The 22764-nt window shown below is 44.7% G+C and overlaps 2 protein-coding genes across 3 annotated transcripts in view; both read right to left on the reverse strand.

The window, feature by feature from the left end:
* The window catches only part of LOC126539161 (neprilysin-1-like), a 38432-nt gene extending 23436 nt beyond the window's left edge, over positions 1-14996 (reverse strand). The window contains exons 1-6 of one of the 2 annotated variants that reach the window (XM_050185909.3): positions 14728-14996; positions 12296-12391; positions 9490-9531; positions 8765-8926; positions 6135-6215; positions 4514-4722 (exon numbers count right to left, since the gene is read on the reverse strand). In XM_050185909.3, coding sequence (XP_050041866.1) covers positions 4514-4722; positions 6135-6215; positions 8765-8926; positions 9490-9531; positions 12296-12386 — 585 coding nt within the window. In that variant the 5' untranslated portion in view covers positions 12387-12391; positions 14728-14996. Of the gene's footprint in view, positions 1-4513; positions 4723-6134; positions 6216-8764; positions 8927-9489; positions 9532-12295; positions 12395-14727 lie in introns of both variants that reach the window. The other variant, XM_050185908.3, reaches the window with a different exon arrangement.
* A 6226-nt stretch (positions 14997-21222) lies between these two features.
* LOC126539163 (neprilysin-1-like) overlaps positions 21223-22764 on the reverse strand; it is a 45008-nt gene continuing 43466 nt past the window's right edge. The window contains exon 21 of the mRNA XM_055075227.2: positions 21223-21451. Coding sequence (XP_054931202.1) covers positions 21352-21451 — 100 coding nt within the window. The 3' untranslated portion in view covers positions 21223-21351. The remainder of the gene's footprint in view (positions 21452-22764) is intronic.

Genomic DNA, 22764 nt, shown 5'->3' on the forward strand with positions numbered 1-22764 from the left:
TCGCTGGGAGAATACCTTCGCATTCACCCTTTCATCATCATCACCACCGCAAAAACATTTATTGGTCTCTACAGGGTATTTTGTTGTAGTCCGTAAGGGTCTTCTTGGACGCTTTTGACTAGGTTTAGCAGGGGTTTAGGTGACTAGGTTTAGCAGGTTTAGCAGGAGTTTGACTAGGTTTAGCAGCTAACATACCGGATTTCATCCGGTATCTTAGCTGCTGCTGTCATTGTCTTAACTTGATCGGTATAGCCGAGACGTTTGAGAAGTGCTAGGCCCGTTGCTGTTCGGCATGAGTCTTGCTTTTCGTGCCTGGAGCAAAGCTTTCCGATGTTGTTTGGAAGGTATTGTGTGCCCACAAGGCAAAGAGGTTCTCTGTAGGCGTACTGATTGGGAGATTCAGTGCCGTCTTGTACGCTTTCCGAATCATTACTTTCGCTTGTTTCCCTTCGGGGACATTTAGCCATTGCTATGGTAGACAATACATGAATCTGCTGATGACTGCGCTTCTTATTAGTTTCCGTATGTGCTGTTCCCGCAGACCTGTCCGACGATTGGCGATTCTCTTAATCATTCTGGTAACCTGTAGTGTTGTATTTATGAGGAGCGTCTGGGTGTGGTTGCTTCGTTGGTTAGACTGGGGCCACATCCTCAGCACTCTTATCATGGTTTTCTCGGGTATCACCTGGGCGTCAAGGTACACATTCAGGGCGAGATTTGTCTGCGTGGATACTATGCTATTTAGTTCGTGTCTCCAGACTCTCCGTAGCTCGGATTTCTCTATTGAGCATTGCAGGCCTCCTTTAATATACTGTTCGTAGCAGTTGGCGGCTTCTTGTAGTTTTGCTTCCCTTCCTCCAGGGAGTCTTTGGTGGTCGAAATGGTAATTTCATCCGCGTACATCGCATGTCTGATGTCCGGGTGTTCTCTAATTTGCTGGCAAGTCCAATCACGGCTATGCTAAAGAGAAAAGGTGAGATTAACGATCCATGGGGCGTGCCTTACTGGGGAATTGCAAGGTATTTGAGCGGGCATCATATATGCTGATGGTAGCCGTTCAGTCTGAGAGGAATGCTTTTACGTAGCCATGGATGCATTTTCAGCAGTTGTGGTTGCCTAGTCAAATCAAGATACATGACCGCTCTAGTAGAGGTGCTGTGCAGAAGAATACACCCACTCATGTCATTATAATTAATCCAAAAGCAAGCGTATATTTTGCTGAATTATATGGCATACTAATGGCGCTAGATAAAATATGTAACAGAAACAACAAAAATGCGGTAATCTACACTGACACGAGAAGCGCCACGTCTGTAATTATCTCGAAACAAATAACTAAAAACCCTCTCTCACTGTATGTCTTCCAACAACTTCATAAACTTGCAATACGCGGGTACAGCGTGTAGTTTTGAGGGCTCCAAGCCATGTCGGGGTTACAGGGAACGAGCTTGCCGATTCCATAGGAGGAAACACAACCGTGAATGATGCCTGCACAATGTTGAAAATTTTCTGCCAGGACTACAAAATAACAATTACACGAGTGCTGAGGTCCAAATGGCAGGTCGAGTGGAACTTCGAACAAAATAATAAATTGCACCTCGTTAAACAAATTATAGAAAAATGCAAAGATTGCCATCATAAAAACCGATATTACGAAGTAATTCATTCAAGGCTACCAATCAGACTCACCCACCTAACACATAAATAGCTTTTGCGAGCAGAACCACCTGAAGGCGCGCATTGTAGTGTCTCGCCCTCAGGGGTTGGTATTCGTCTAACCGGTCCGTTCTATGAAACATACCATCGCACCTATTGTAATTTTTTTTGAATATCACATACCATTCCATCCTACTGTCCTACCAGCACATGAAGTACCTTTTACCACTCGACGACGTCATGCGTCATTTTAGTACATTGAAATTTTAACGACTGCACACATTTAGTGCAGTTCCGTGTATGTTGTGGTCACAATTTGATTGAGCTTTATTTTGCGCGCCACAGAGGATTCGGTATACAGAGACGAGGACGGCGGAGAAGGCGTTCTGCTCGATCGAAGCTGTTATCCCGGGTGGCCCGCTGTTGCCTGTCGTGTTAATACCGTGAAAATATTTTTTTAAAGGTTACTCAACAGAAAGGGCACCCTGGCGCCGACAGGATGACGCCAAAGCCAAGCACGGTGGGGAGAAACTACCCGCCCTTTTGCCCGTGACAAAATCCACTCTTAGCTACCTTTTAAGTCTTGTATTTTGACCCAAATATTTGACCCTCGCCCCATTAAACTAACTAGTCCAGTCAGGATGGCCTCACGGCTCACATTGTAAAAAGCCCCCTTTATATCTTGGGCCATGACAATGCGTTCTCCTCGACTTGTGACGTTCTTGAGGACTCCTTGTTTAAGTAGGAGGAGCATGTGGTGTGTCAGAAGTTGTGTCCGGAAACCAAACGTGGTGTGTGGCTGCCAATCTCTTCCTTCCATGCAGTTTTGGAGTCTTTGAGTTACGAACCGCTCATACAGCTTCCCAAGGCAAGATGTAAGCGATATAGGTCTCAGATTCTCAATCTAAAGCTTCTTGCCTGATTTTGTCTCAAAGGCGCCCACTCTTTCCGCCACCCCATGTTGCCTCGCGCAATCCTGTGGCGAAGTAATAACTGCATTAGCCCTTATTTATGAAAAATGCCTGAGTAATGAGACCAGCCTAGGTAGGTCAACACTACCTACGAGACAAGCCGACCTTTGAGACAAGCGGCAAAGCACGTTGCAACGACGGCAGCATCAACGCGCGTTAAGCATTCTTTGGGATTACGGCTGTTCGAACATGCTTTCATAGCAGGAAGTTGACTACTTGATGCTAACGAAACGCGAGCGGTGACTTTTCAAAGGTGACGGCAAAGGTAGAAAAAAAGAAACGACCCCATTGTGCGGGAGATGGGAATATCCATGGTTACTTCCCATCTTTAGAACGCTTGTTTGATCTTGGCAGCTAAAAGTTTGAGACGATTGAAAGGCTGCGGTGCATTCAGAAGCAGCGAATGCACCTGGAAAGCGCTTGAAGATTGTTTCTCAGCATTACCAGTCCTCTCTCATGGGAGCTAGCACTTTGGGTCAACCGAAATGTTCATTTGCTCTAGCGAAGCGATGAATGACCAGAGCGCGGTATCGATTCCCATCCACGCAGGCTGCGTTTCGATGGGGGCGAAATACGAAAACGCTCATGTACCTAGATGTAGGAGCACGTTAAAAAACCCCAGGTGGTCCACCTTTCCGGAGTCGCCACTACGGTGTGCCTCACAATGACATCGTGGTCTTGGCACGTAAAACCACCTAATTTATGTTTTTAAATAAACAGTGAGAAGCTTAACGTGAGTCCAGCATAAAATACAACTCCACAGTGCTTCAAATTTGATTGAAATGTTTAGATGGTAATTCTCGGTAGTAATTTAGACATTAACTTTTACAACCCGTGACTCTTTAACCTCTTACCTGACCTAATTGGATGAACGCTCTTGCACTTCGAGTGCTTTTCATTGCGACTGCTGCACATAGGAACAAAGACCCCGACCTCGTACTCGGCAAGAGAACGCTACGGCCACTCCCGGGGCTTGCTCAGCAGATTTGTCCGAAGAAACATGTCATGCAAAAACTCGTTTTACGATATATATTAGCTGCCGAGCTGGTGACTGTTCAGGTTGCTTTGCCTTCGTCGCTTTCGATCGTTCAGACATTAGGTCCTGTATATTGTTGCTTTCTGTCACTGAATTTCGTGAAGTTATGAACATTAGCCTTTTTATTTTGACTGCAAATACGTGTACACTCTAGGTAAATCTTCCCCAACATCGCGACCTTCCTTGAGTTCCCTGAGCGTTCCTTAGGTGGTATTTTGCGAGGGCGAGTGAAAGTGTTCCAAGTTGAGCCGAGAATGATGGTGACTTTTTAGGCATCGCCCCACAATTTTGGGGGCCTGGTGATCTAGCGTACGCTACAGGAGAGGAGCGGCCTCCTCTTGCTGTAGCCTGACCGTGTGTACTCATCACGGTCCGCATGGCTGCGCCTAATACGTAACCCGCGTGCCGTACGGCGGATGCATCTGCGACGAATGCCAGGGCTAAGGAAGAGCCGGGAAGGCTGGTGGCTTCATATGCGCTGTCTTCTCGCGCGCGTAATGTTGTGGGTTGCATGGCCTGTTTCGGAGACATGGTAGACTTGAAATAGTGAATCGAGCGGCCGCCAGAAGCGATCGGCTATGGACAAGCAAGCGCGCTGCTTACTCCCCTGCGCTCATCACGCCGGTGTTGGGACAGCGAGTGCTCGTGCTCATTGAGAAAGATGCGTTATTTGTTTTTGCCCGCATGGCATCAAGCTTCTTCAGTTAGGAAGCGAATATTTTTGTGCAGTTTGGAACGACTGCAAAACTGTGAGGATTACTTAGCGCAAATGTCTAACACGTTGCTATCGCTATCAATGCTTTGCCTTATTGGCAAAACTGCCAATTTTGCTTGCAGTTTCCGGCTTTACCTGAATGGCGTAGGCGCCAAGATTCCGAAAATCTCTTGAGACACGAATCGAAAAAATAGTCGTAATTTTCGTCTTGATGAGGACCTCCGTGGAGTTTGGAGCATTGCGTTTCAGGTCTTTGTCTCGGCGAGTTTTCGGCCACTGAGCAAGTCCCGAAGTGTTCATAATAGCAAGGATGACATCGCGTCGATCGGCGAGATCCGGAACCGCTGGAATACAGGAAAATGAGAGAAAATTTATGTAATCTGATAAGGTGATCAGCTGTAATTACGAAAACTGCAGTATCAAAGTAAGTGCCGTTCACATATGCTCGAGAATATATATTTATGTTTTTTTTATTATTCGCTAGTTGGAAGTTAGCGCTACTCCTTGTTGCTTGTGTTTGTCTTGATTGTCGCCGTTCGCGCTGGTCAAATCGGTATAGAAAAATTCACGAAGCAATGACAATGTTTCTTTCTGCTAATTTTATGGCAAATACTCATAATTGGAGGAATGGCCACGAAGCGCGTGCGCGTGTTGATAATACTGATGATTTACATACAATGAGACGTTCCCACAACGGGGGATTGGTCAAGAAGGAGGCAGAACATATTGTCACATCGCCAACTTTCTCTGGAAAATGGTCGCTGCGTGTTGATAATGAATATAAGGCAGATATCTCCGAACGGCAACTTACGAAGAAACGGCCCGATACATTAAAATTGATACAAAAATGAAGAAATACAAGCCAATACAATATTTGTCCCATTGCGCAGCACAAAAGAGCGCGCTGCTTTTCTTTATGTCAAAAACACAGGAATGAGATGGGGAAAATTTATAGCGTATCATTAAACACTTTACAAAAGCTTCGCTTCCCATAGGTTTCAACAAGTGCGTTCGATCTAGATTTCGTTTCTGCACATTTGTACCACCTTACCGGACGCAGAAAAAGTGCGGCTTCTCGCAGTGTATTATAGATTTGTTGTATCGTACGTCTGCCAACATTGCACGCAGCATGCTCCTGCCCTGGCGTGATTATCGCCACTACGTTGAAGTCACCGTTTTTACGCTATACCTTTCGGTATAATTTAGGCTAACACTGCTCTGTTGTGTAGGGTTACTGTTATTCCCAGCATTCAGCAAGAGAAAAAGAAGCATGATTACAATGAAGGCGCCAAATAAAAAAAAGGATGAAGAAAGGAGACACGAGACAACCACGTAGGCGTCCGCTGTTTTATTTGGCGCCTTCGTTGTAATCATGCATAACCAACTCACCCACCAGCACGTGCCCAGTATAAGGAAGCAAAACAAAAGCAAAATAAACTGATAAAGCCGGACCATGTAGCGCTTGTACCCGTTTCGGTTCATTTGCTTGTTTTCATTTTGCGCTACAGATAACTATGCTCAACTCTCTCTGTAGGCCAAAAGAGGACGTGTTCCTTCAATCAGAGCAATAGATTACACGATTACTCCAGAAAAATCACTTAAATATTTTAATGAAAACTTGGGAACAGCGGATGCTATAAAATGATGTTGTTTCCTCTTCGTACGTTTCCTCATCGAAAGTTACCATCAAAAGTTACATGCGAAATTCATCAACTATTACGTACATTTATTACTTTATTCAGAAACCTTCACTCACCCAAGCAAGCATTGTAGACGAGAGCCGCTTTGTCCGTTGCATTCTGGTTCTCGCCAACGAGTGTCATTTTTCCTAATATGTCTAAGAGAAGATGAGAGTAAAAGTCACCATTACATTAATTTTTAATCTTGAATAGCAGCCAAGAGTCACAAATGGAATCTGCTAAATGGATGTAGAAAGCCGATCACGTTCATGTGTCTGCTGAAGCCGCCAATGAGTCCGATATCTGGTGGCTTTTCAGTACTATTCAGTGCAGCGAACAATAGAAGGTAACTTGTATTATTTGATCTGAAGCCCAGCATCACGCAGGGCACGCAGCGGCTGCTTGGGGTATTCTTGTTTCCGATCCATATTCAGTGCAATTCTTTTCATGCCTTGTTCACCCATCGTGCTGACATGCTGGAAATGTAACTCTGTGGCTCAAAAGGCAGCAGGGTTGTTTCATGGCTATGGTGGCCACAGTGCGTTGAGTGTGGAATGCAAAAATGCTTGTGCGCAGGATAAGGGACCTGAGTAAGCCTAATCTTAATCTGCAGTCACTGATTGCAATCTGTTATATAACCCGTGTAACACTTATAGACGTTGTTTGTGTTTCCTTGGGATTCATCTGGAACGGGAGGTAGACAAGCTACAGATAACGCTTTTTTGCGCCAGTTGAAAATGAATATAGTTCAATGGTTCTACAAAGAATAACAGATGGAAATGCCATTCATTTGCGCATTTTACTTCAGTGCATTAAACTAAATTCATGTTCTGAACTAACAAGTGGTTATGCCCTTTATTTCGTGCATGTGTACACTCTCCGGCAATATTAAAGTGAATACTTTATCTGTTTTGAAGGAGAGATTCTTGCAGACATAGAAGTGTTATTTTCGCTCACTGCTATTCGTTATGTTTTTCTGCTGTTGGCGAGTCTACATAAAGCATTTTTCCTTCTTAGGAGCGCATACAAGGAAATTCGCCTGCATTGAACAGGCTATAGTTTGTTCCTAATAATGCACGTAAAATGAAAGACAAATAATAAATAAATCACGATCATAGACGCATTTCGCACAATCCTCTGTGCCTGGACATGGTTCTTCATTTGTGCCACGTTACAACTTTGTCGGACCACTTTGTATCCATGTTTAACTAACCCACCATCAGACGTCTGCAAGATGAAACTCAGCGTCACCCATCACCATCTAAACCTGCTTCAATTGAGTTATATGGCAAAAAAGTCCCAACTGAAAATACTGTCTCTTTGGCTTTGTTCCGAGCGCGCACAGATTTCCTTTAGCCCTGTGCTTAAAAAGCGAAGTTTTTAGTTATATTTGTTATTCATAGTGGACGCAAAAGTCAACAGCTTCCCCTGGTTATCGCCGATCCTAGTTTAACGACATGAGACTCACAGGGAATTTCAACAGCGCGTATTACAGACGTCTACGCGGCAATTTGCTTCAAGAGAACTGCTGTAGCTTTAGAAAAGAGGAATTTTTGAGTGGCACTGCCCTCTTAATATACCGCAGAATTGCATTTTGTTCACGGTTACGTATAGGAAACATTATGATTTTTACTGCATTAAACGCTCAAAACCAACGTCTTCAACGCTATGCGTCTGTCGGCTGCCCAAGGTCATTCATTCGCATGTAGCATCATCTGACGCAGGCGATCTACACAGTGGATATCGTATTCACATGCAATAGACGAAGCAATATTTGCCCGGAATTCATGAAGGCCTTTAAAGGCATTACGTCTGGCGCATAAAACGAAAAGTGCGCCCAACCCTTAACGGGCAGCTCAATAATTTTGTTAAAGGTCATCGTACACTGCCTATAGGATATATAACAGCAGCTTTGACAAGGTCAGTAAGTATTTTTGACACAGCTTTCTGGAGATAAAAATTAAGCTCTTGCTTACATCAAAGAAACTATTTTCACAACGGCGACAATATAACCAGCACGTGCGCTGAGAGAATGACGAATCCTGGAGGTTTTGTCATGAATACATCTGCTTGTGCTCGCCGTTGATATTTTTGTGGAGACCGCTGTGGAACAGGTAACTAAATTAGCGTAAATATAAAGGAACAGAATAATACCTTGTCTCATTTTTGCGGAAGTTTGGTTAGGTCAACAATACCGCTGAACGGTCACTTATATGGTAACTTCAATGGCCTGGGAATGTTATCTGCAATAGTGTAATTCTAAAAGACGTGCGTTGTTCCCTATTTTCTTGCATGCTAACTAAGTAATCATGTTGTTGCGAGTCCGGCATGTTTGGTTGTGTGTCCTACTTCACGAAGATCAGGAGCAAAAGAAAAAGCTCATGATTGTTTCGCTGCTATCTGTGATATGGGCTGGCCGCTTTTATTGTGCGTGCGTCCAACAGTGACTGATGACTGCAGGCCTGTGCGATGTTCTAACGTCTGGCAAGGTGGCACAGAAGCCATCAATCCTAAGTAGGTAAAAGAGATGGGGAGCGAATGAAGCACCCTTAGCACGAGTGTTTTTAAAGCGTTGTTTTCAGTGTGTCCTCCTTCTGTTCCCCACAATGCGTGGGTTGCTTGCGGCATAAAGTTATCTATCGGAAAAATGGCAACACTGTGTACAGCTGCTGTAGTTTTCCAGGAAATATACAACTAGATGTCGTACCTCGGAGTGTCTCCTTGAGTTCTTCCTTTAGGATCTTCAAGCTGCCCGTCATTGGCTGGCTTTTTGGTATCTTGTGCTTTGACATCCATCCGCCGCAGGCGTACGAGTAGAAGTCAGTGCATGGGTCAACGGACTTATTCAGAGACTCAGTGATAAGCCGCGCTGGGTTGAAGAATAACAAGTACGCGTCATGTGTGAAGGCCCTCAAGATTTGTCGTTTCATTATGTAAGCTAGATTGCGGTAGTTCATGATTTGCACAAGTAGCCCACGTAATAATATGAGTACTAGCCTCAATGTGTGCTGTTGATCAAGTTCGCGTGGGCTCGGGTTTTCTTAGCTTATCGACTCATACGAACTCATCGAACTCATCGAGTGTCCAAGCACGTTCTTACATGTTATGGCATTCGTTTCTTTACGTGCTCTGTGCGTCTATGAGCTTTCTGACGCGTACATGCGCAGTTTCACTTTTAAAAGTTTTCGGACGGAACGTTCAGAAATTAATTTAGTTTGGCCCAGTTGAATTTTAAAGGAGTGAATTCTCAAGAATGCGAGCCCTTTTACCACACCTTGTATTATGAAACGTAACAGCAGTGGGCATTCACATCAGTGGACCTAGGTGGCGAAAGTGTGAAAACAATCTGTTGATGTTAGTGATGTACTTGAGATGGTCCGGATGATCTTAGCTGTCCCCAATAATGTGTCACAATAGCAAAAAATACGTTACCTCGCTGGATGCAGACAGGTTTCTCACAAACGTGGTAGGTTTCTAAAAAGAGGAAACAGGACACATTACAAAGGCGTACTCGCTTATCAAAAGATGTCATGGATCAGAAAAAAATAACATTGTGGTGAAATTTGTTCCTGCAACGGTCCTAAAAATTATCATGTAAGCTCCGAAAGCTAGGATATACATTTACTGACATCTTTCTGTAACAAAAAAAGTTTCCATTATTGGCGGAGGCTTCGAAAGGCTGCAGCTTACTTCGCATGTAGTTTAAATCAATAAGAAAATCGGAACGAAGGTTTGACAGCGCTTTCCGTTATTGTAGTCAAGGTCATAGCGAACGCTAGGGAATATCCCGTGTTTTGTGCGAAGCGGCAGACTCTATGCAGGCGTTCAATTAAACAGGACGTCATACAGGGTAATGCAGTGGTTATTGGCGCACCCACTCATGGCGGGTGCACCAGTAAGACGATAACGTGGCTGGAACTTGCACAGAAATTATCAATCCCGCGTCGAGCTATTACTGAGACTATCACTCGCTAAGAGCTCGAGTCAATCACGCGTTTGGCGTAACCCTAACGTATTCAGCTTTTCTGTGGGAAAGGGATAGTCCGGTGCGTGGTAATCGTGTTACGGACTCGAGACCAGCTCGACTGCCCGGGTGAGAACTAAGCTTTTTGCAGAGTCAGAGTTTGGGTGAATGTTCACTTGAATATGACTGCGCTTGTATGTCTCGTAATCAACTTTAAGGGCTGGGTTGTTCATGGGCTTTCTTTTTTATTTACTCGTGGTTAGAGTCAGTGCCATGAGGATAATTCGCGGTGTTCGACATGGTGCCGCTCCCGATGTATTTCACGGCTCCAGTCATGGAAAACACGTAGACGAATTTAACGCAACGCGAAAGTGACTGCACACAATTCGTCTGGCCAGCCACCACTGTGTCAGGAGCCTAGCTTGGCATCCGCTATGGCTGCAGTGAGTCTCCTAGCTATTGCCAACCCATATTTTACTTGAAGTCTCCATGCTCTAACCCTCGCACCTTTCTACTTGCGCACTGACATATTCAAGTAGTTCTTTCCACGCAACATTGGTCACTGGAATTCATTGCCTCGCACTACTGTTCATTGGAACTGCTGGAACTGTTGGAATTGCTGAAAACCCTAGCGTAATTGTATTATTAGACATGTCATCGTTCCGGCGCCAACGCAGAGTGTCTTAATGGCTCTAGATATGTTTTCTTTTAATTATTCTTGTACAGTGCATGGTTTGTATTCACTTCTCAATGCGCGTACGCGTTTACTCTTCGTCCACTCGTCTATAGCTCAACGGGGCTACTGTATGTTTAACTGTTAAAAAATAAAATTAATGAATGAAATAAGGAAACATAACATTATAAGGATGTCACATGTTAATGATACTTCAATCCAGCGCTCTACTAGTGAAATTTTCCCAGCATCTCTGGGTTTAGTTCGCCAGGTAGCACTGGTCGACAAGCATTTGTCGATATCTACCTAGCTGCCGGTTCAGACTCCTGTAGCCTCTTTCAAGCCCTTGGGTTCAGGGGTAGCAGGGGGAAAGTGAACTTCTCCGCAATAGAGATTTGTAAGAGGTGATTGGAAGTTTGGTGACAGAAAAATAGGAAGTTCACAAACAACAGAGCCGTAAAAGAAGAGAGTTCCTAGTAATCTTTCAAAACGCTTGATGCTGTAAATTATTTGTTTTAGTGTGTTTCCTCAATATTAGAGGTAGGACATTAGGCAAAATAAGAGCTTTGTGGCGCAACCCATGGCCCCGTTTTAAAGTAAATGCTCATAGCATCCATCCATCCATAGTCTAGAGTAGGTCAAGCAAGGTGGCAACCAAGTACAGGGTAATTGAAGGTGTGTAGATAGGCAACCAGCAGTCGTCAGAAAGCAAGTGAGAGAAACAGAGATAGCAATTTGAATGCAAGCAATGGAAACAGAAAAATAAAATTACTGCGCGGCTGGCCACTCGGAGCACTTTTCTTGTATACGCGGGCTTCTTTCGCGCTCTGAAAAACACTTTTATGCAGCACGTATTGAGCAACAGAAATCTACATCGGCAGTTCACGTTGCTGGACAATTTTCTCATCGACAATCTTCATGTAATTATAATATTTGAGAATGTCATTATAATTTGAAGCCAATTGTTGTAATGAAGTGGAACGCAAAAAAATAATCTGAGTAACTCCAAGTGATGGCAAACAACAGTAGGTTGGTCCTGTCCAGCTACGTGGCATGTCCATATTTTTAACGTTTGGCTAAAGTTACGAGGAAACTCTCTCTCTCTCTCTCTCTCTCTCTCTCTCTCTCTATATATATATATATATATATATATATATATATATATATATATATATATATATGAAGATTATTCGTCTTTCAGCTATTTTTGGTATTCAGAATTTTTCCTACTGAGAGTGCGTACAACGAGGTATGAGTGCAATCACTGAGTCGTTAGGAAGTGCAGGGATCACAGACCACAGCAAATACCATCACCACCATCAACCAGCTGATGCCATCTGAATAAAAAAAAAAACCTCCCTCACTAATATTGAGCCATTGCTCTTATGCGCAAGTCGACTTCATTTTACGCCTGCAAATTATCCTATTTCTTTACTTCGTCTGCCTATTACACTCAGAAGGTTTTTCTTTTCGATTGACATCCATTACTTACATATAACGGGACCTAACGCTCAGTAACCGGCAACATGAGATTACTGGCGGGATTCTCGCTAGCGGCTTCATGCGAATGCGAATGATAAGAAAAAGTTTTTGGTACTTGCCTTTCTGTTCAGTGGTTTTCGTTGGATTTGACACAACAAAGCATAGCCATGCTGCAAGAAACCCCAGTGGTCCAAAATTTTGGACTTGCATAGCTTCTTCTAGAAGTAATGGGAATAAAAGAGTATCATACGATGTTACGAATCCGTTCAAAATGGGTAATCCCACATTAAATATTACAAGAAAGTGTTTCTTCTTTAAGCAAAATAATGTTTCGTGGACGAATTGTAGTGCCAAGAAACATGTGCTTGGGCAGTTTGGAAATCGCTCCAATACGAAGTAATTAACTTTGAAACAACGAAACTAGTATTTTTTTGCGTTATTATTGATCATGTATTGTACACTCTGTCGAAAGATTGAAGCCGAGCATATTATAAGGCAAAATGCTCGAAGCGCTGTGCTTGAAGCAGATGCTGTATGTAAGCATAATGCTTTCTACGTTTCACTGTTTAAGCTCCGTAGTAGCATATGTCGAAACTCCGGAGAAACTCCGTAGGCGCATATAAAATGCTGAAAAAACATGAAGCATAGAACGATGGTTTTCTTTACTGCTCAACGTGGAGGAGATAGGCGGAAACGTTAAAGAAGGAAGTCTGAGACGATCATGTCCCATAATCGAAAAAGATGGGAAATGAAGTAGCAAAACACGAAAAACACTATTTAAAATAGTTGACCTAAACAAGTTGCGGAGCCATCTTGATGAGGCAGTAGACAATAGCAATGCCGTATTAAAGCGATAAGTGTTAAGTATTTTATAACGACAATCAGCTTCATCATTACCACCATCAAGCGATCAGCTTTTTGTCGACAAACCTTAAGTCTTCTCTACGGTTAACTCTTTTTCTCGATATGATTTAATAGAACTCGTACGCCGGCGGTGATGGCGTAGGGGCTTTGGCATAGCGCTGCTAAGAAGGAAGAAGCAGGATCGCATCCCAACCTCTGCGGACGCACTTTGATAGGGGATAAATGCTAAAACACCCATGTACTGTGCAATTAGTGCACGTTAAATAACGCTACGTGGTCAAAATTAATCCGATGTACCCCACTGCACAGTGACCCATTATGATATTGTTGTTCTGGTGCGTAAAATGGCAGAATGTCTTTCGAGCGTCTGCTGTGCGGTATCTAGAAATTTCCTAATGTCATCCGTCCCTCTTCTGAGGCCACCTTCCACTACAGTTTGATTTCCTTGAAAGCCGTTCTGTTTGTCGAATAGACCACCGATTATTTGTTCTGTGCGCCATATAACCGGCGAAACTCCATTCCCTGTTTTTAATCTCAGCAATAATGTGAACCATCAGTGGTGACCTAATCTGCTCTGATGTCACTGATTTCCCAAGAAAAAAATGACCGCCCAAAAAATCCGTGCAGATGGTTGCCCAGCGAAGCTTAAACGTGTGGTCCCGGTGTTTCTTACTGGGCTAATCCCAACGGTTCACTAAACTACGGCTTGGTAGGCTGCCGGATCCTCAGTACGCAGTTGCCGCTTGCGCCCGGGTGCACGAGCCTGTTCTTGAGCCCGGGATGCAGCATCGGCGTGGCGTAGGCGAGCTCGTTCCCGGTTCTGCTCGTGATGTTGTTGGTCGAAAGCTGCCTGCTCCTCGAGCGTACGTATGACGCGTGGCCTACCAATTCCGGAGCCGGAGAAAACCTGTTGCGTGCGGGCTTGGCTGCGACGGAAAGCAACGACGTCACTACTGGCGTAGCCAATTGCGCGCGTCTCTTTCTCTTTCTTTCGCGCCGGAGTTGCGCCGGAGGAGTTTTCGGAATACAGGCGACAGACGGACGGACACACGCATCGGCTAGCCACATACAGCTTCGCTGTAAAACGTAAAAGCGCAATTGAATGGCTCTTCGACAAGACGAATGAAAGGCTTACATAAAAGAGGATAAATTTTATGACTAGAAACTATTGACAGGAACTGTAGAAAAACGACTGCCCAACGGAAAAAGCAATGTGTGTGCCGTCTTGCGGATATGGGATGAACATCTTGCCCAAGAGACAAGTAATGCTTATTATGAAGCACCACGCGGATTCACTTAAGTTATTGGTAAGATTTTGGAGTTAGCCTAGATAGATACTGACAAATTAATTTCATGTTTGAAATCTTTCGGTCAGAATTTATGCTTGCAACTAGACAACGACGTTCATTGTGCTTTCTGCCTGAAGCACAGGTGCAAAGACGCTCCAAATTTACGCTGAAGTCGCAAAAAAAAAGTACATTTCGTCCTCCGTTTTCTTATGCAACCACGTTTGTTGCCGCATCTAGTGAAACTGTAACCATCTTTTGAACAATCAGCGATCATTAAGCTGTCGTCAGCAAACATAATTTTTGGCATGTAATCGCGTCAAAAATGCTGAAATTCTTTCCCTATCCTCGCAAAAAATCGAGAGTCGCTTTTTATGTAGCACAAAACACAGAGAACTTACTGTGCGAAGCGCCAATTTATGTATTGCTGCAGACTGGATGCTTTTAACCGTCCTTCGTAATTACTTGGAACTCTATGGTAGCACCTTTCATCCATATACAACGATAAGACGCCTCCGCAAGCGTCTCAAAGAGTGGAGTGAGCCAGTTGTCTGTTGTCGTGGTAGTGGTAAGGGTGTTCCCATGTGCTATCAGAGTTTTAAGTAATGCCGAGTTCCAGAGCCGTGTCACTGTTACATGCGACCTAACTCGAAGGTGATTTCTCGCTGCCGGCTTCGAAACAGTGGAGCAATATAAGCATTATTGTATGCGTCTTGGCATTAAGCCGTAGAGTTCGTGGGTGAGCACCCTTCCAAGAAACGTCAATCAAGAGTTTGCAGTTCGTAGAAATGGCTAGCGCTTCCTTGATGACTCCAGTCAAATGAAGAGCACTATTAGAAAAAGAAGAAAGATACGCCAATGTGAAAGACCACTTTTTTTTCTTCCACTCGTAAACATGGTGGGACAGCGGATTAAAAAATCATGTTAATACTGTAATAAGCATTTCTGCGATATTGAAAACGTTAATTTTCAAGCCGGAGTCATTACTTAGCGCCTACAACTTCACTGTATAGTAGTGACACGTGTACTTATCTTATTCGGGCGACCACGTTTGGCCACCGAACAAATGTTATCGCGCAGCGCAGGACGCGCCTGCATGTAAAAGAAGTTTCTGGAATGTTATCGATGGTTCCTTCCTCCTTGATTTTAGCTCTTAGGAAGAGATGGATAGGAAGCAGGTGTAGTCTTATAGAAAAAATTACTTCTGGGGTTTTACGTGCCAAAAAGCTAGTAGTTTTTTAACGCGCACCCAATGCACGGTACTCAGGCATTTTTTTGCATTTCACCCTCATCTAAATGTCGCCGCTGCAACCGGGATTGGATCTCGCGACCTCTTGCTTAGCAGCGTAATGCCAAAGCCACTAAGCAACCACGGTGGGTGTAGCCTTATAGTAAACTGCCTTTAACTCTTGAGGAAACTCAAAAAAAGTTACGTGACAACCGCGATGTGATTATGATGAATGTTGCAGTGTGGGACTCCTGATTAATTCCGGCCATCTGGGGTTGTTTATGTGCTTCTACACTTAAGTATGCAACGGCTTTTGCATTTCGCCCCCCAGTGAATTGGGGCGACCATCATTAAACTGGGGACCTCCCGCTCCGCATTGCATGGTAATAACCTTTAGGTTACCGTGGCGAGTTTTCTCATACTATAGGGGACATAGGCCGTTCACCAAACCAGGCAGGTAGTTCGATCAAAATGTTCAGCTTCATGCAACTTCTTTTGCTGCTTGAGAGCGTCAAGGTGCCGCACTTGTCACTGAAGAGATCCGTGTAAGCGTTTCGTGCCCAGCACAGTAATGTAGGTCAAACGCGTGTGAACAACCATGGTGACGCACTTGCTGCTACCTATAGGAAAATCCGTGTCCAGCTTTTGAAAAGGTGAAGCAGGAAACCCAGCTGTTATCTGCTACTCTGCTCTCCCCTGCAATGATGGATTGCATAAAAGCACTTCTCGGAAAGGGATGACTCCTTGGCCTATCGCTGCCAACGAAGTAAATGGAATAATAAAGATTCAATAAAGCAATGAGTCATGCGATGTTTGCGGCGTACCAGTGCCCTATATCATGGCGCAGGATGTCTTTTGCTTTCATGTTCGGGGTCATGTATAGATTGCAAAGTATATGTTGTGGGTTTTCTGTAGGATTAGTTGATGAAGGAATTGGAATGCGAAGGGACGGAAAACATTGTTTTAAGCAGTTGCAAATATCTGTGTGTTCTACTTGGCTTTTCACTCATGGAATGACTGTGTTCAAAAATCTACCATTAAACGGCGTCTACTTACACAGTAGTTACTTCCTCGAGAGAAGCGGTCGCCTCCTCATATTCAGCACGTCGTGCTTAAGTTTCACGCAAACTGATGCAAACAAATTGATACTTTTAATCATAGTAGGCGTTGCTGCCGTCATAAGTAACACTCTGCTGACTTGATCAACTTGTCAAGATTTGTATTAAAGCCATCTTGAACCATCTCTCGGGCGTAATGAAAAAACACAGTCCGCGGATAGCATACGCTGCTGTGAACATCTTAGGCAAAGTTTGCAGCCGTGCACGATACATGGATGTCGCAAGCAGAGCGCTAAGTCGCATTTCTCTCAAACGCTTTATTTTCAACAGGAGCCTGCTCCTCACTTTTTTCTACACTCTCTATTTGGTAATATAGCAGGTAACTATACACGGCTGCTATTGGGCAATGAAATGGCTAATATAAATCAAGAAGAGTGCATGGATAAGTGCACGTCTTCCTACTGTTGTTGTGTATATTTGTTGACGCAGTTTAACCGGCTTAAGTAAGCGATATCTGCTTTCAAAATTCGATAATAATTACGTACTTGATGAAGTCGACTGTCGTCTGCTCACGCTCGGCAGCGGCCACCGCGTAAGAACTAAACTTTGGCCACTCTGCTTACCGGTTTCGTAGCCGTCCGATCGTGATAATTTCGGCTACTTTTGAATACTCAACTAGCGTCGAGCCACGCGAAGCTAAAGGTGAGACCACACGCACGCTTTCCGGTGGGCACTCACGCCTTGCCACTCCTGGTGAAATGACTTGGCAAACTTCGCTTCGTATCAAACTATTGATAGTGCTTAAAAATACGCAAGGTAGATGTGCTTAATGTCCGTCCGTGACATTGGCGCATTAACGATAGTAGATTTGTCGACCGTTTAAACCTGTAAATTTTCGCTTACTAAATAAATTAACAAACATGCTGTAATGCACGCACATCCAAACATGAACACATATGTCTCTATGACCACGGAAACTCGCTATCAAAACGCCGGAGTCACGAAGCGCTGCAACATCAGCGGGCGGATTCACTTTCATGCTACAGCGAGAACTACGCGGCCAGCACAAAGCGCACACGAAGCTATCAGCCGTCGTCGCATCTAGACTCTGCCTCCATCGCAGATCGCTTTCAAGATAGAGGCTGCGCGGAAGCGCCATAAACTGCCGCCGCCCAGTGCAACACCCCTGCTCCCCCCTCCCGCAGGGGCGTCTGCGTTAGCAGGCGTTTGGTGTGTTGCGACACCACGTACCTGAGCATGCGAAGGTTGGACCCTCCCGCGTTCAACCGTGTGTGACACACCCGTGTCCGGGGAAAAGGGGATCCATGGCGTTGAGCCGATGCAGAGTATTCGGACCTTTAAGGCCCCTTGGCTGACGCAACACACCCTTTTGGCCTTGGCATCACGTAGACGGCACGCTCGGGCTGGCTCACCCGGGGGAAATCGGCAGATGCCTTTTCCTGTCCTCTTCTCCAATTTTAGTCATCGTCTTTCATTTCCAGTATTTGCTGTCCTCTCCTTATTTCTTTTTACTTCCGATTTGCCGGGAAACAAAAGCTTGTTGCACGTAGCCACACTTGGTTACTCACATTTGGTTATAGTAGTAGCGTACAGTTGGTGTATGTGGGGCCTGTCTTCTCCAGGTTTTGCAGCGTCCCCTTGTTGGGCTCTATGGTGGGTGGCTGGCGCTGAGGCCGAAAATTTTATCTATACTTATGGAAAGTTCTTTCCTTCCATTGTCTGATCATCCTCAGAAACAAGAGCACACTGGAGAAGTCTTCAAGTTTGTTAGCCGCCAAGTTCATACTTTCCCAAGGTATCACGTAAGACGTTCCGAGAAAACAGAAACGTCAGCGAGAATCATCTCTCCTTTCCTCGCTGCGATATTCTTGGCGGAAGCTTTTGGCCCACGTTTTAAAGTTTCCAAGTTGGGTAAGCGGTGATCTTTTTGTTGAACTCCGCAATAAAAAAGCAAACTGAAAAGATATCTATTTTTGTGTCTTTCGGCCACATTCCAGTGAGTGTCACCGCTCACCATACTATGAATACCACTCGTGGGGTTGTTTCTGATAATGATCTGATCGAGCGATGCGAGACTGAACTTTTGCAGGGATGAAGTGACCAGAATGTAATAAATGTGTAATGAATTAAGATGAAGCATGATGCTAAAGGTGATTTAAACCAAGAATCTAATTCTAATATTCGGCTCAAGTGTGCTTCTGGAGATTGTCGAGACAAGCTATGTAAACATCCGAGTCGGGCCTTGTACCCCGAATCTCCTCCGCTGCTTCAAACGCCAGAGGGTTGGCCACAGTTCTCAGAACTGCCGAGGTCGGCAAACTTGTGCTAAATGAGCCCAGTAACATCCGTTCGAATCTTGCGAATGTGCTCCACACTGTATGAATTGGGATTGGCAGCACGCCGCGCACTCTTGGTCCTGCCCATCATGGAAAAAGGAAAAAGAGATCATAACAATCACAGTTAAAGAGAATATATCATTGAAGGAGGCACGAAGGCAGGTGTCTATCCTGCCGAAGATGAGCTTTGTCGAAGTGACGCTTCAGGGGGTGACGTCACAACGGCCTCCGGCGGCTGTCCGGCCCACGCACCATGAGCCGGTAGTGACACCATCCGCCCCCACGCTGGCCGCGGCTAGCTCTGCTCCACCATCCCAGAACAAAAGAAAGTCCATCGACCTCCGGACCGGGGTTCTCAAGGGCATCGTCCTTTGAGAAGAAGCCCTCTCATCAAACAAACCGCTCAAAAGAGCGGGTGTCGACCGCCCCGCAGGAGGTGATGGACACATCTCCCAATCAGACAGTGCCACCACGGCCAAAAGGACCGGCAGGGCCTCGCGATCGCTCCGAAAAAGGAAAATGCCGCATCACAGGGCTCGACAAAGGTTCTGTAACCTAATTTGATTCCCTTAAGACACATAACAAAAATATTTTAGAATGGAGAAGCAAATAGTGCAGTGGAACATCAGGGGTATTCTTCTGAACCTCGATGATGTTAAAGGGCTTCTTCGCAAACATAGTTCGAGGGTGCTGTGTGTCCAGGAGACGCATCGGAAGCCATGAAATACAAGCTTTTCGAGATAATATGCTTTTTTTTTTGTAAAGAGATCGCGACAACGCTTCCGCCTCGTTAGGCGGTGTCGCTACAATAGTCGATAAAGGTTTTTCCTGTCAGCAATTACATCTCTGTACTTACTTCTCTTGAGGCAGTTGCTGTCCAAGCAGTACTCTTCAATAAGGTAGGCATGATCAGTTCGTTTTATATCCCCCCTTTTGATCAACTTTCTAAGACACAGTTTCAAAGCTTCATCGATGAGATTACTCCGCCATATATCGTCGCTGGTGATGTAAACTCTCACACCCTACTGTGGGGGATCTCTAGGGATGCGGGAGGACGCCTAATAGAAAATTGCCTGTGTTTTTCAGGCGCATCTAAGAAAGAGCCAACGCATTACAGCGTTGCACGTAACACATCTTGCTCCATAGGCTTAAGCACAGTATCGAGTACACTAATTACGTATTCGGAGTAGTAAGGGACTGGTATAGTAACATGGTAACAAAGAACTTCAAACCTCGTACGCCCCTAGAGGCAGTTGATGTCCGAGGGTTGTTGTTTGACAAGCTAGTCACTATCAGCTTTGTATGCATCCCTCCTAGTTATTAACTTACTAAAACCGAATTTCGAGATACATACATGGGCTTCCGGCGCCATACATAGTCGTCGGAGATATAAACGCACATAACATTTTGTGGGGATACTCTCATTGCGATGCAAGAGGTAGCCTAATTGAAAGCTTTCTTTTTCCTCAGGAGCATGTATACTTAATAAGAAAGAGCCAACGTACCATAGCGTGGCACGTAACGCATACACCTCCATAGACTTCAGCACAGTGTCGAGTACACTAATGCCGTACCTGAAGTGGCCCGTTCCTTAGAAATCCGTTGGGAGCGACCACTTCCCAGTTATGTCCCATCTAATCCCACCGACGCCGGCGGTGGCGCTGACGAGGCGGGGGAACAAAAAAAAAAGAACCTGAAAGCTGGTCTTCGTGCATAGCGTTTGTCGCAAGCGTTTCCCGGTAAACATTGCGTCTGCATAAGCTGCGGTCGCTGGGAAGCGGCAACTGCAGCATACGAAGCAGGGAGGGACGTAACTACACTTTCGTATGTAAAAGAAGGACCCGCCAAGCAATTTATTTGTGTTGTGACAGTACTATTGGAAGGCCGCGTATAGTGAAGGCTCCTGAAGAGCAGCGTGCATAAGCGCTGCGGCGGAAGTGTGGTTAAATGCATTTGTCTGTTCGGTCGACCACTCTTTGTAGCTGCACGAAATAGCGGCGCAAGCCAAGTTGCAAGCTGTTGAAGCGACTTAGGTTATTAACTAGGTAAATTGCAAGTGAATCTCGCCATTGTAATAATTCTAAGCTACATCACAATGAGTAATCGTTCTACTTTTTTTTCTTTACCACTGCACTGTCCAACCACCTTCCCAGAGTGGATTAGAGATCAATATTTTTCTTGAATGTTTGTTTTTCTTTTCTTTCCAGCTTTTGTTAGCAGTTTTCACGCACAAAAAATACCCATTTGCTGAAATCAAATAGCTTAGTTCTTTTTTTATTATAACTTTGTGTCTGATGGTGCAGCGGGCCTTGTAACTCGCTATGGACAGGTCAACGTCTCGGAACATTGTAGACATGCCTTCAAATGGTGTGGGACCAAGCTTCACCACAAATCGCAGCGATGTTTTGGGTTCATCGCAGAGGTAGCTGGGCAGTTGAAGGTATCGGAGAAGGCTTTCATATTCAACATTGGCACGTTGACTCTAAAGGAGAGAAAAATGCGATGTTTGTTAGCACGCATGAAAGTATATTTGAAGCGTATTTGTTGTTTCTGTCGATGGGACGAAATAGTTGACCGGTATCCCGCCCTTCTCTCATTTTGTGCCCTTCAAGCACCCCAGTTGGTTCCCGCCAACCGCAATGGTCGTTTATTTCATTTTGTGAGTTTGTGAATGTAAGTACGAATACGCTGCTATATACATTGACTGCTACATACAATTGCTGGTGGTTGGTTCATAAAGCCTGGGCAATAAAAGAAATTTTTCTTCGCACCAGAATATTCTATATTACATGTATATTTGATGCATGCAACATAGTTGAAGCAAGGAAAAAGCACCACCTCACTAATTTTCTTCGGAAATCATGAGAGTCGTGCAAGAGCAGACATATCCGACTTCGACGTAGTCGTTCGTTTTCTTTTTATTATTTCGGAGAAGCAGTCTGCCATCTTCCATATATTCAAGTTTTTCGTGCCATCAGAAAACTGTTCGGTCTTCCCTCTGAATTTACTGACGTGGTTCTAATTTCCTCTGTTTCTCAACTAACGAACGGTCACTGATGCGTTTCTTCTAAGTTGTTTCGCCAGAACTGCAGAATTCAAAAATTAGGGCCCTGATCGGATTTCAAACCGTATAGAACGCGGCAACTGGTTGCAGCAGTAGCTGTATGAAAGCTTTGGGAACGCTATAATGCAGTGGAAAAAGGTGTGAAAATGACTACATTTCTGGGATATTGGCTCAGCATGTGACGCATTTCGCGTAAAAGCAACGAGGTGCCGCAGCTGACAGAACGATGACAACGCACATGCGACGGCGGTGATCGCGCTCACAACTGCGCCTATACTCTCGCGCTACCCGTTGACATTGATATCTATGCTATTCACAATTAACACTGAAACGATTACGCAGAATATTCATCGCGGATATGAAGTAGGACGCATGCGAAGCTGTACATGATGGTGCTCTGCGCATATGCTTGCCGTTAGCATTGGCGAAGATTGCCGCCAGATTTATCCAGAACGTTGTGTCATCATGGACGACCTAAAGCAACCATGGCGTACGTTTCGAATACCGTGAGTTATGTGAATTCGGGATGCAGCTCGAATAGGCCAACCTGTACAGCGAGAAATGTTACCTTCCTAATGTGTATTTAAGCAAAGAAAAGCGGTTTTGGCGAGAATGAATGCTGGCTGAGAAACGGCTATTTATTTTACGTACATAAAACGCTGCCTTCCGCAACTATGTGTTGCGTATAAAAAATTGGTGATTCCCGTTAGTTACATGACGTTCGGTAAAAA

Source organism: Dermacentor andersoni, chromosome 11, assembly GCF_023375885.2.
Source record: "Dermacentor andersoni chromosome 11, qqDerAnde1_hic_scaffold, whole genome shotgun sequence".
Classification (NCBI taxonomy): domain Eukaryota; kingdom Metazoa; phylum Arthropoda; class Arachnida; order Ixodida; family Ixodidae; genus Dermacentor; species Dermacentor andersoni.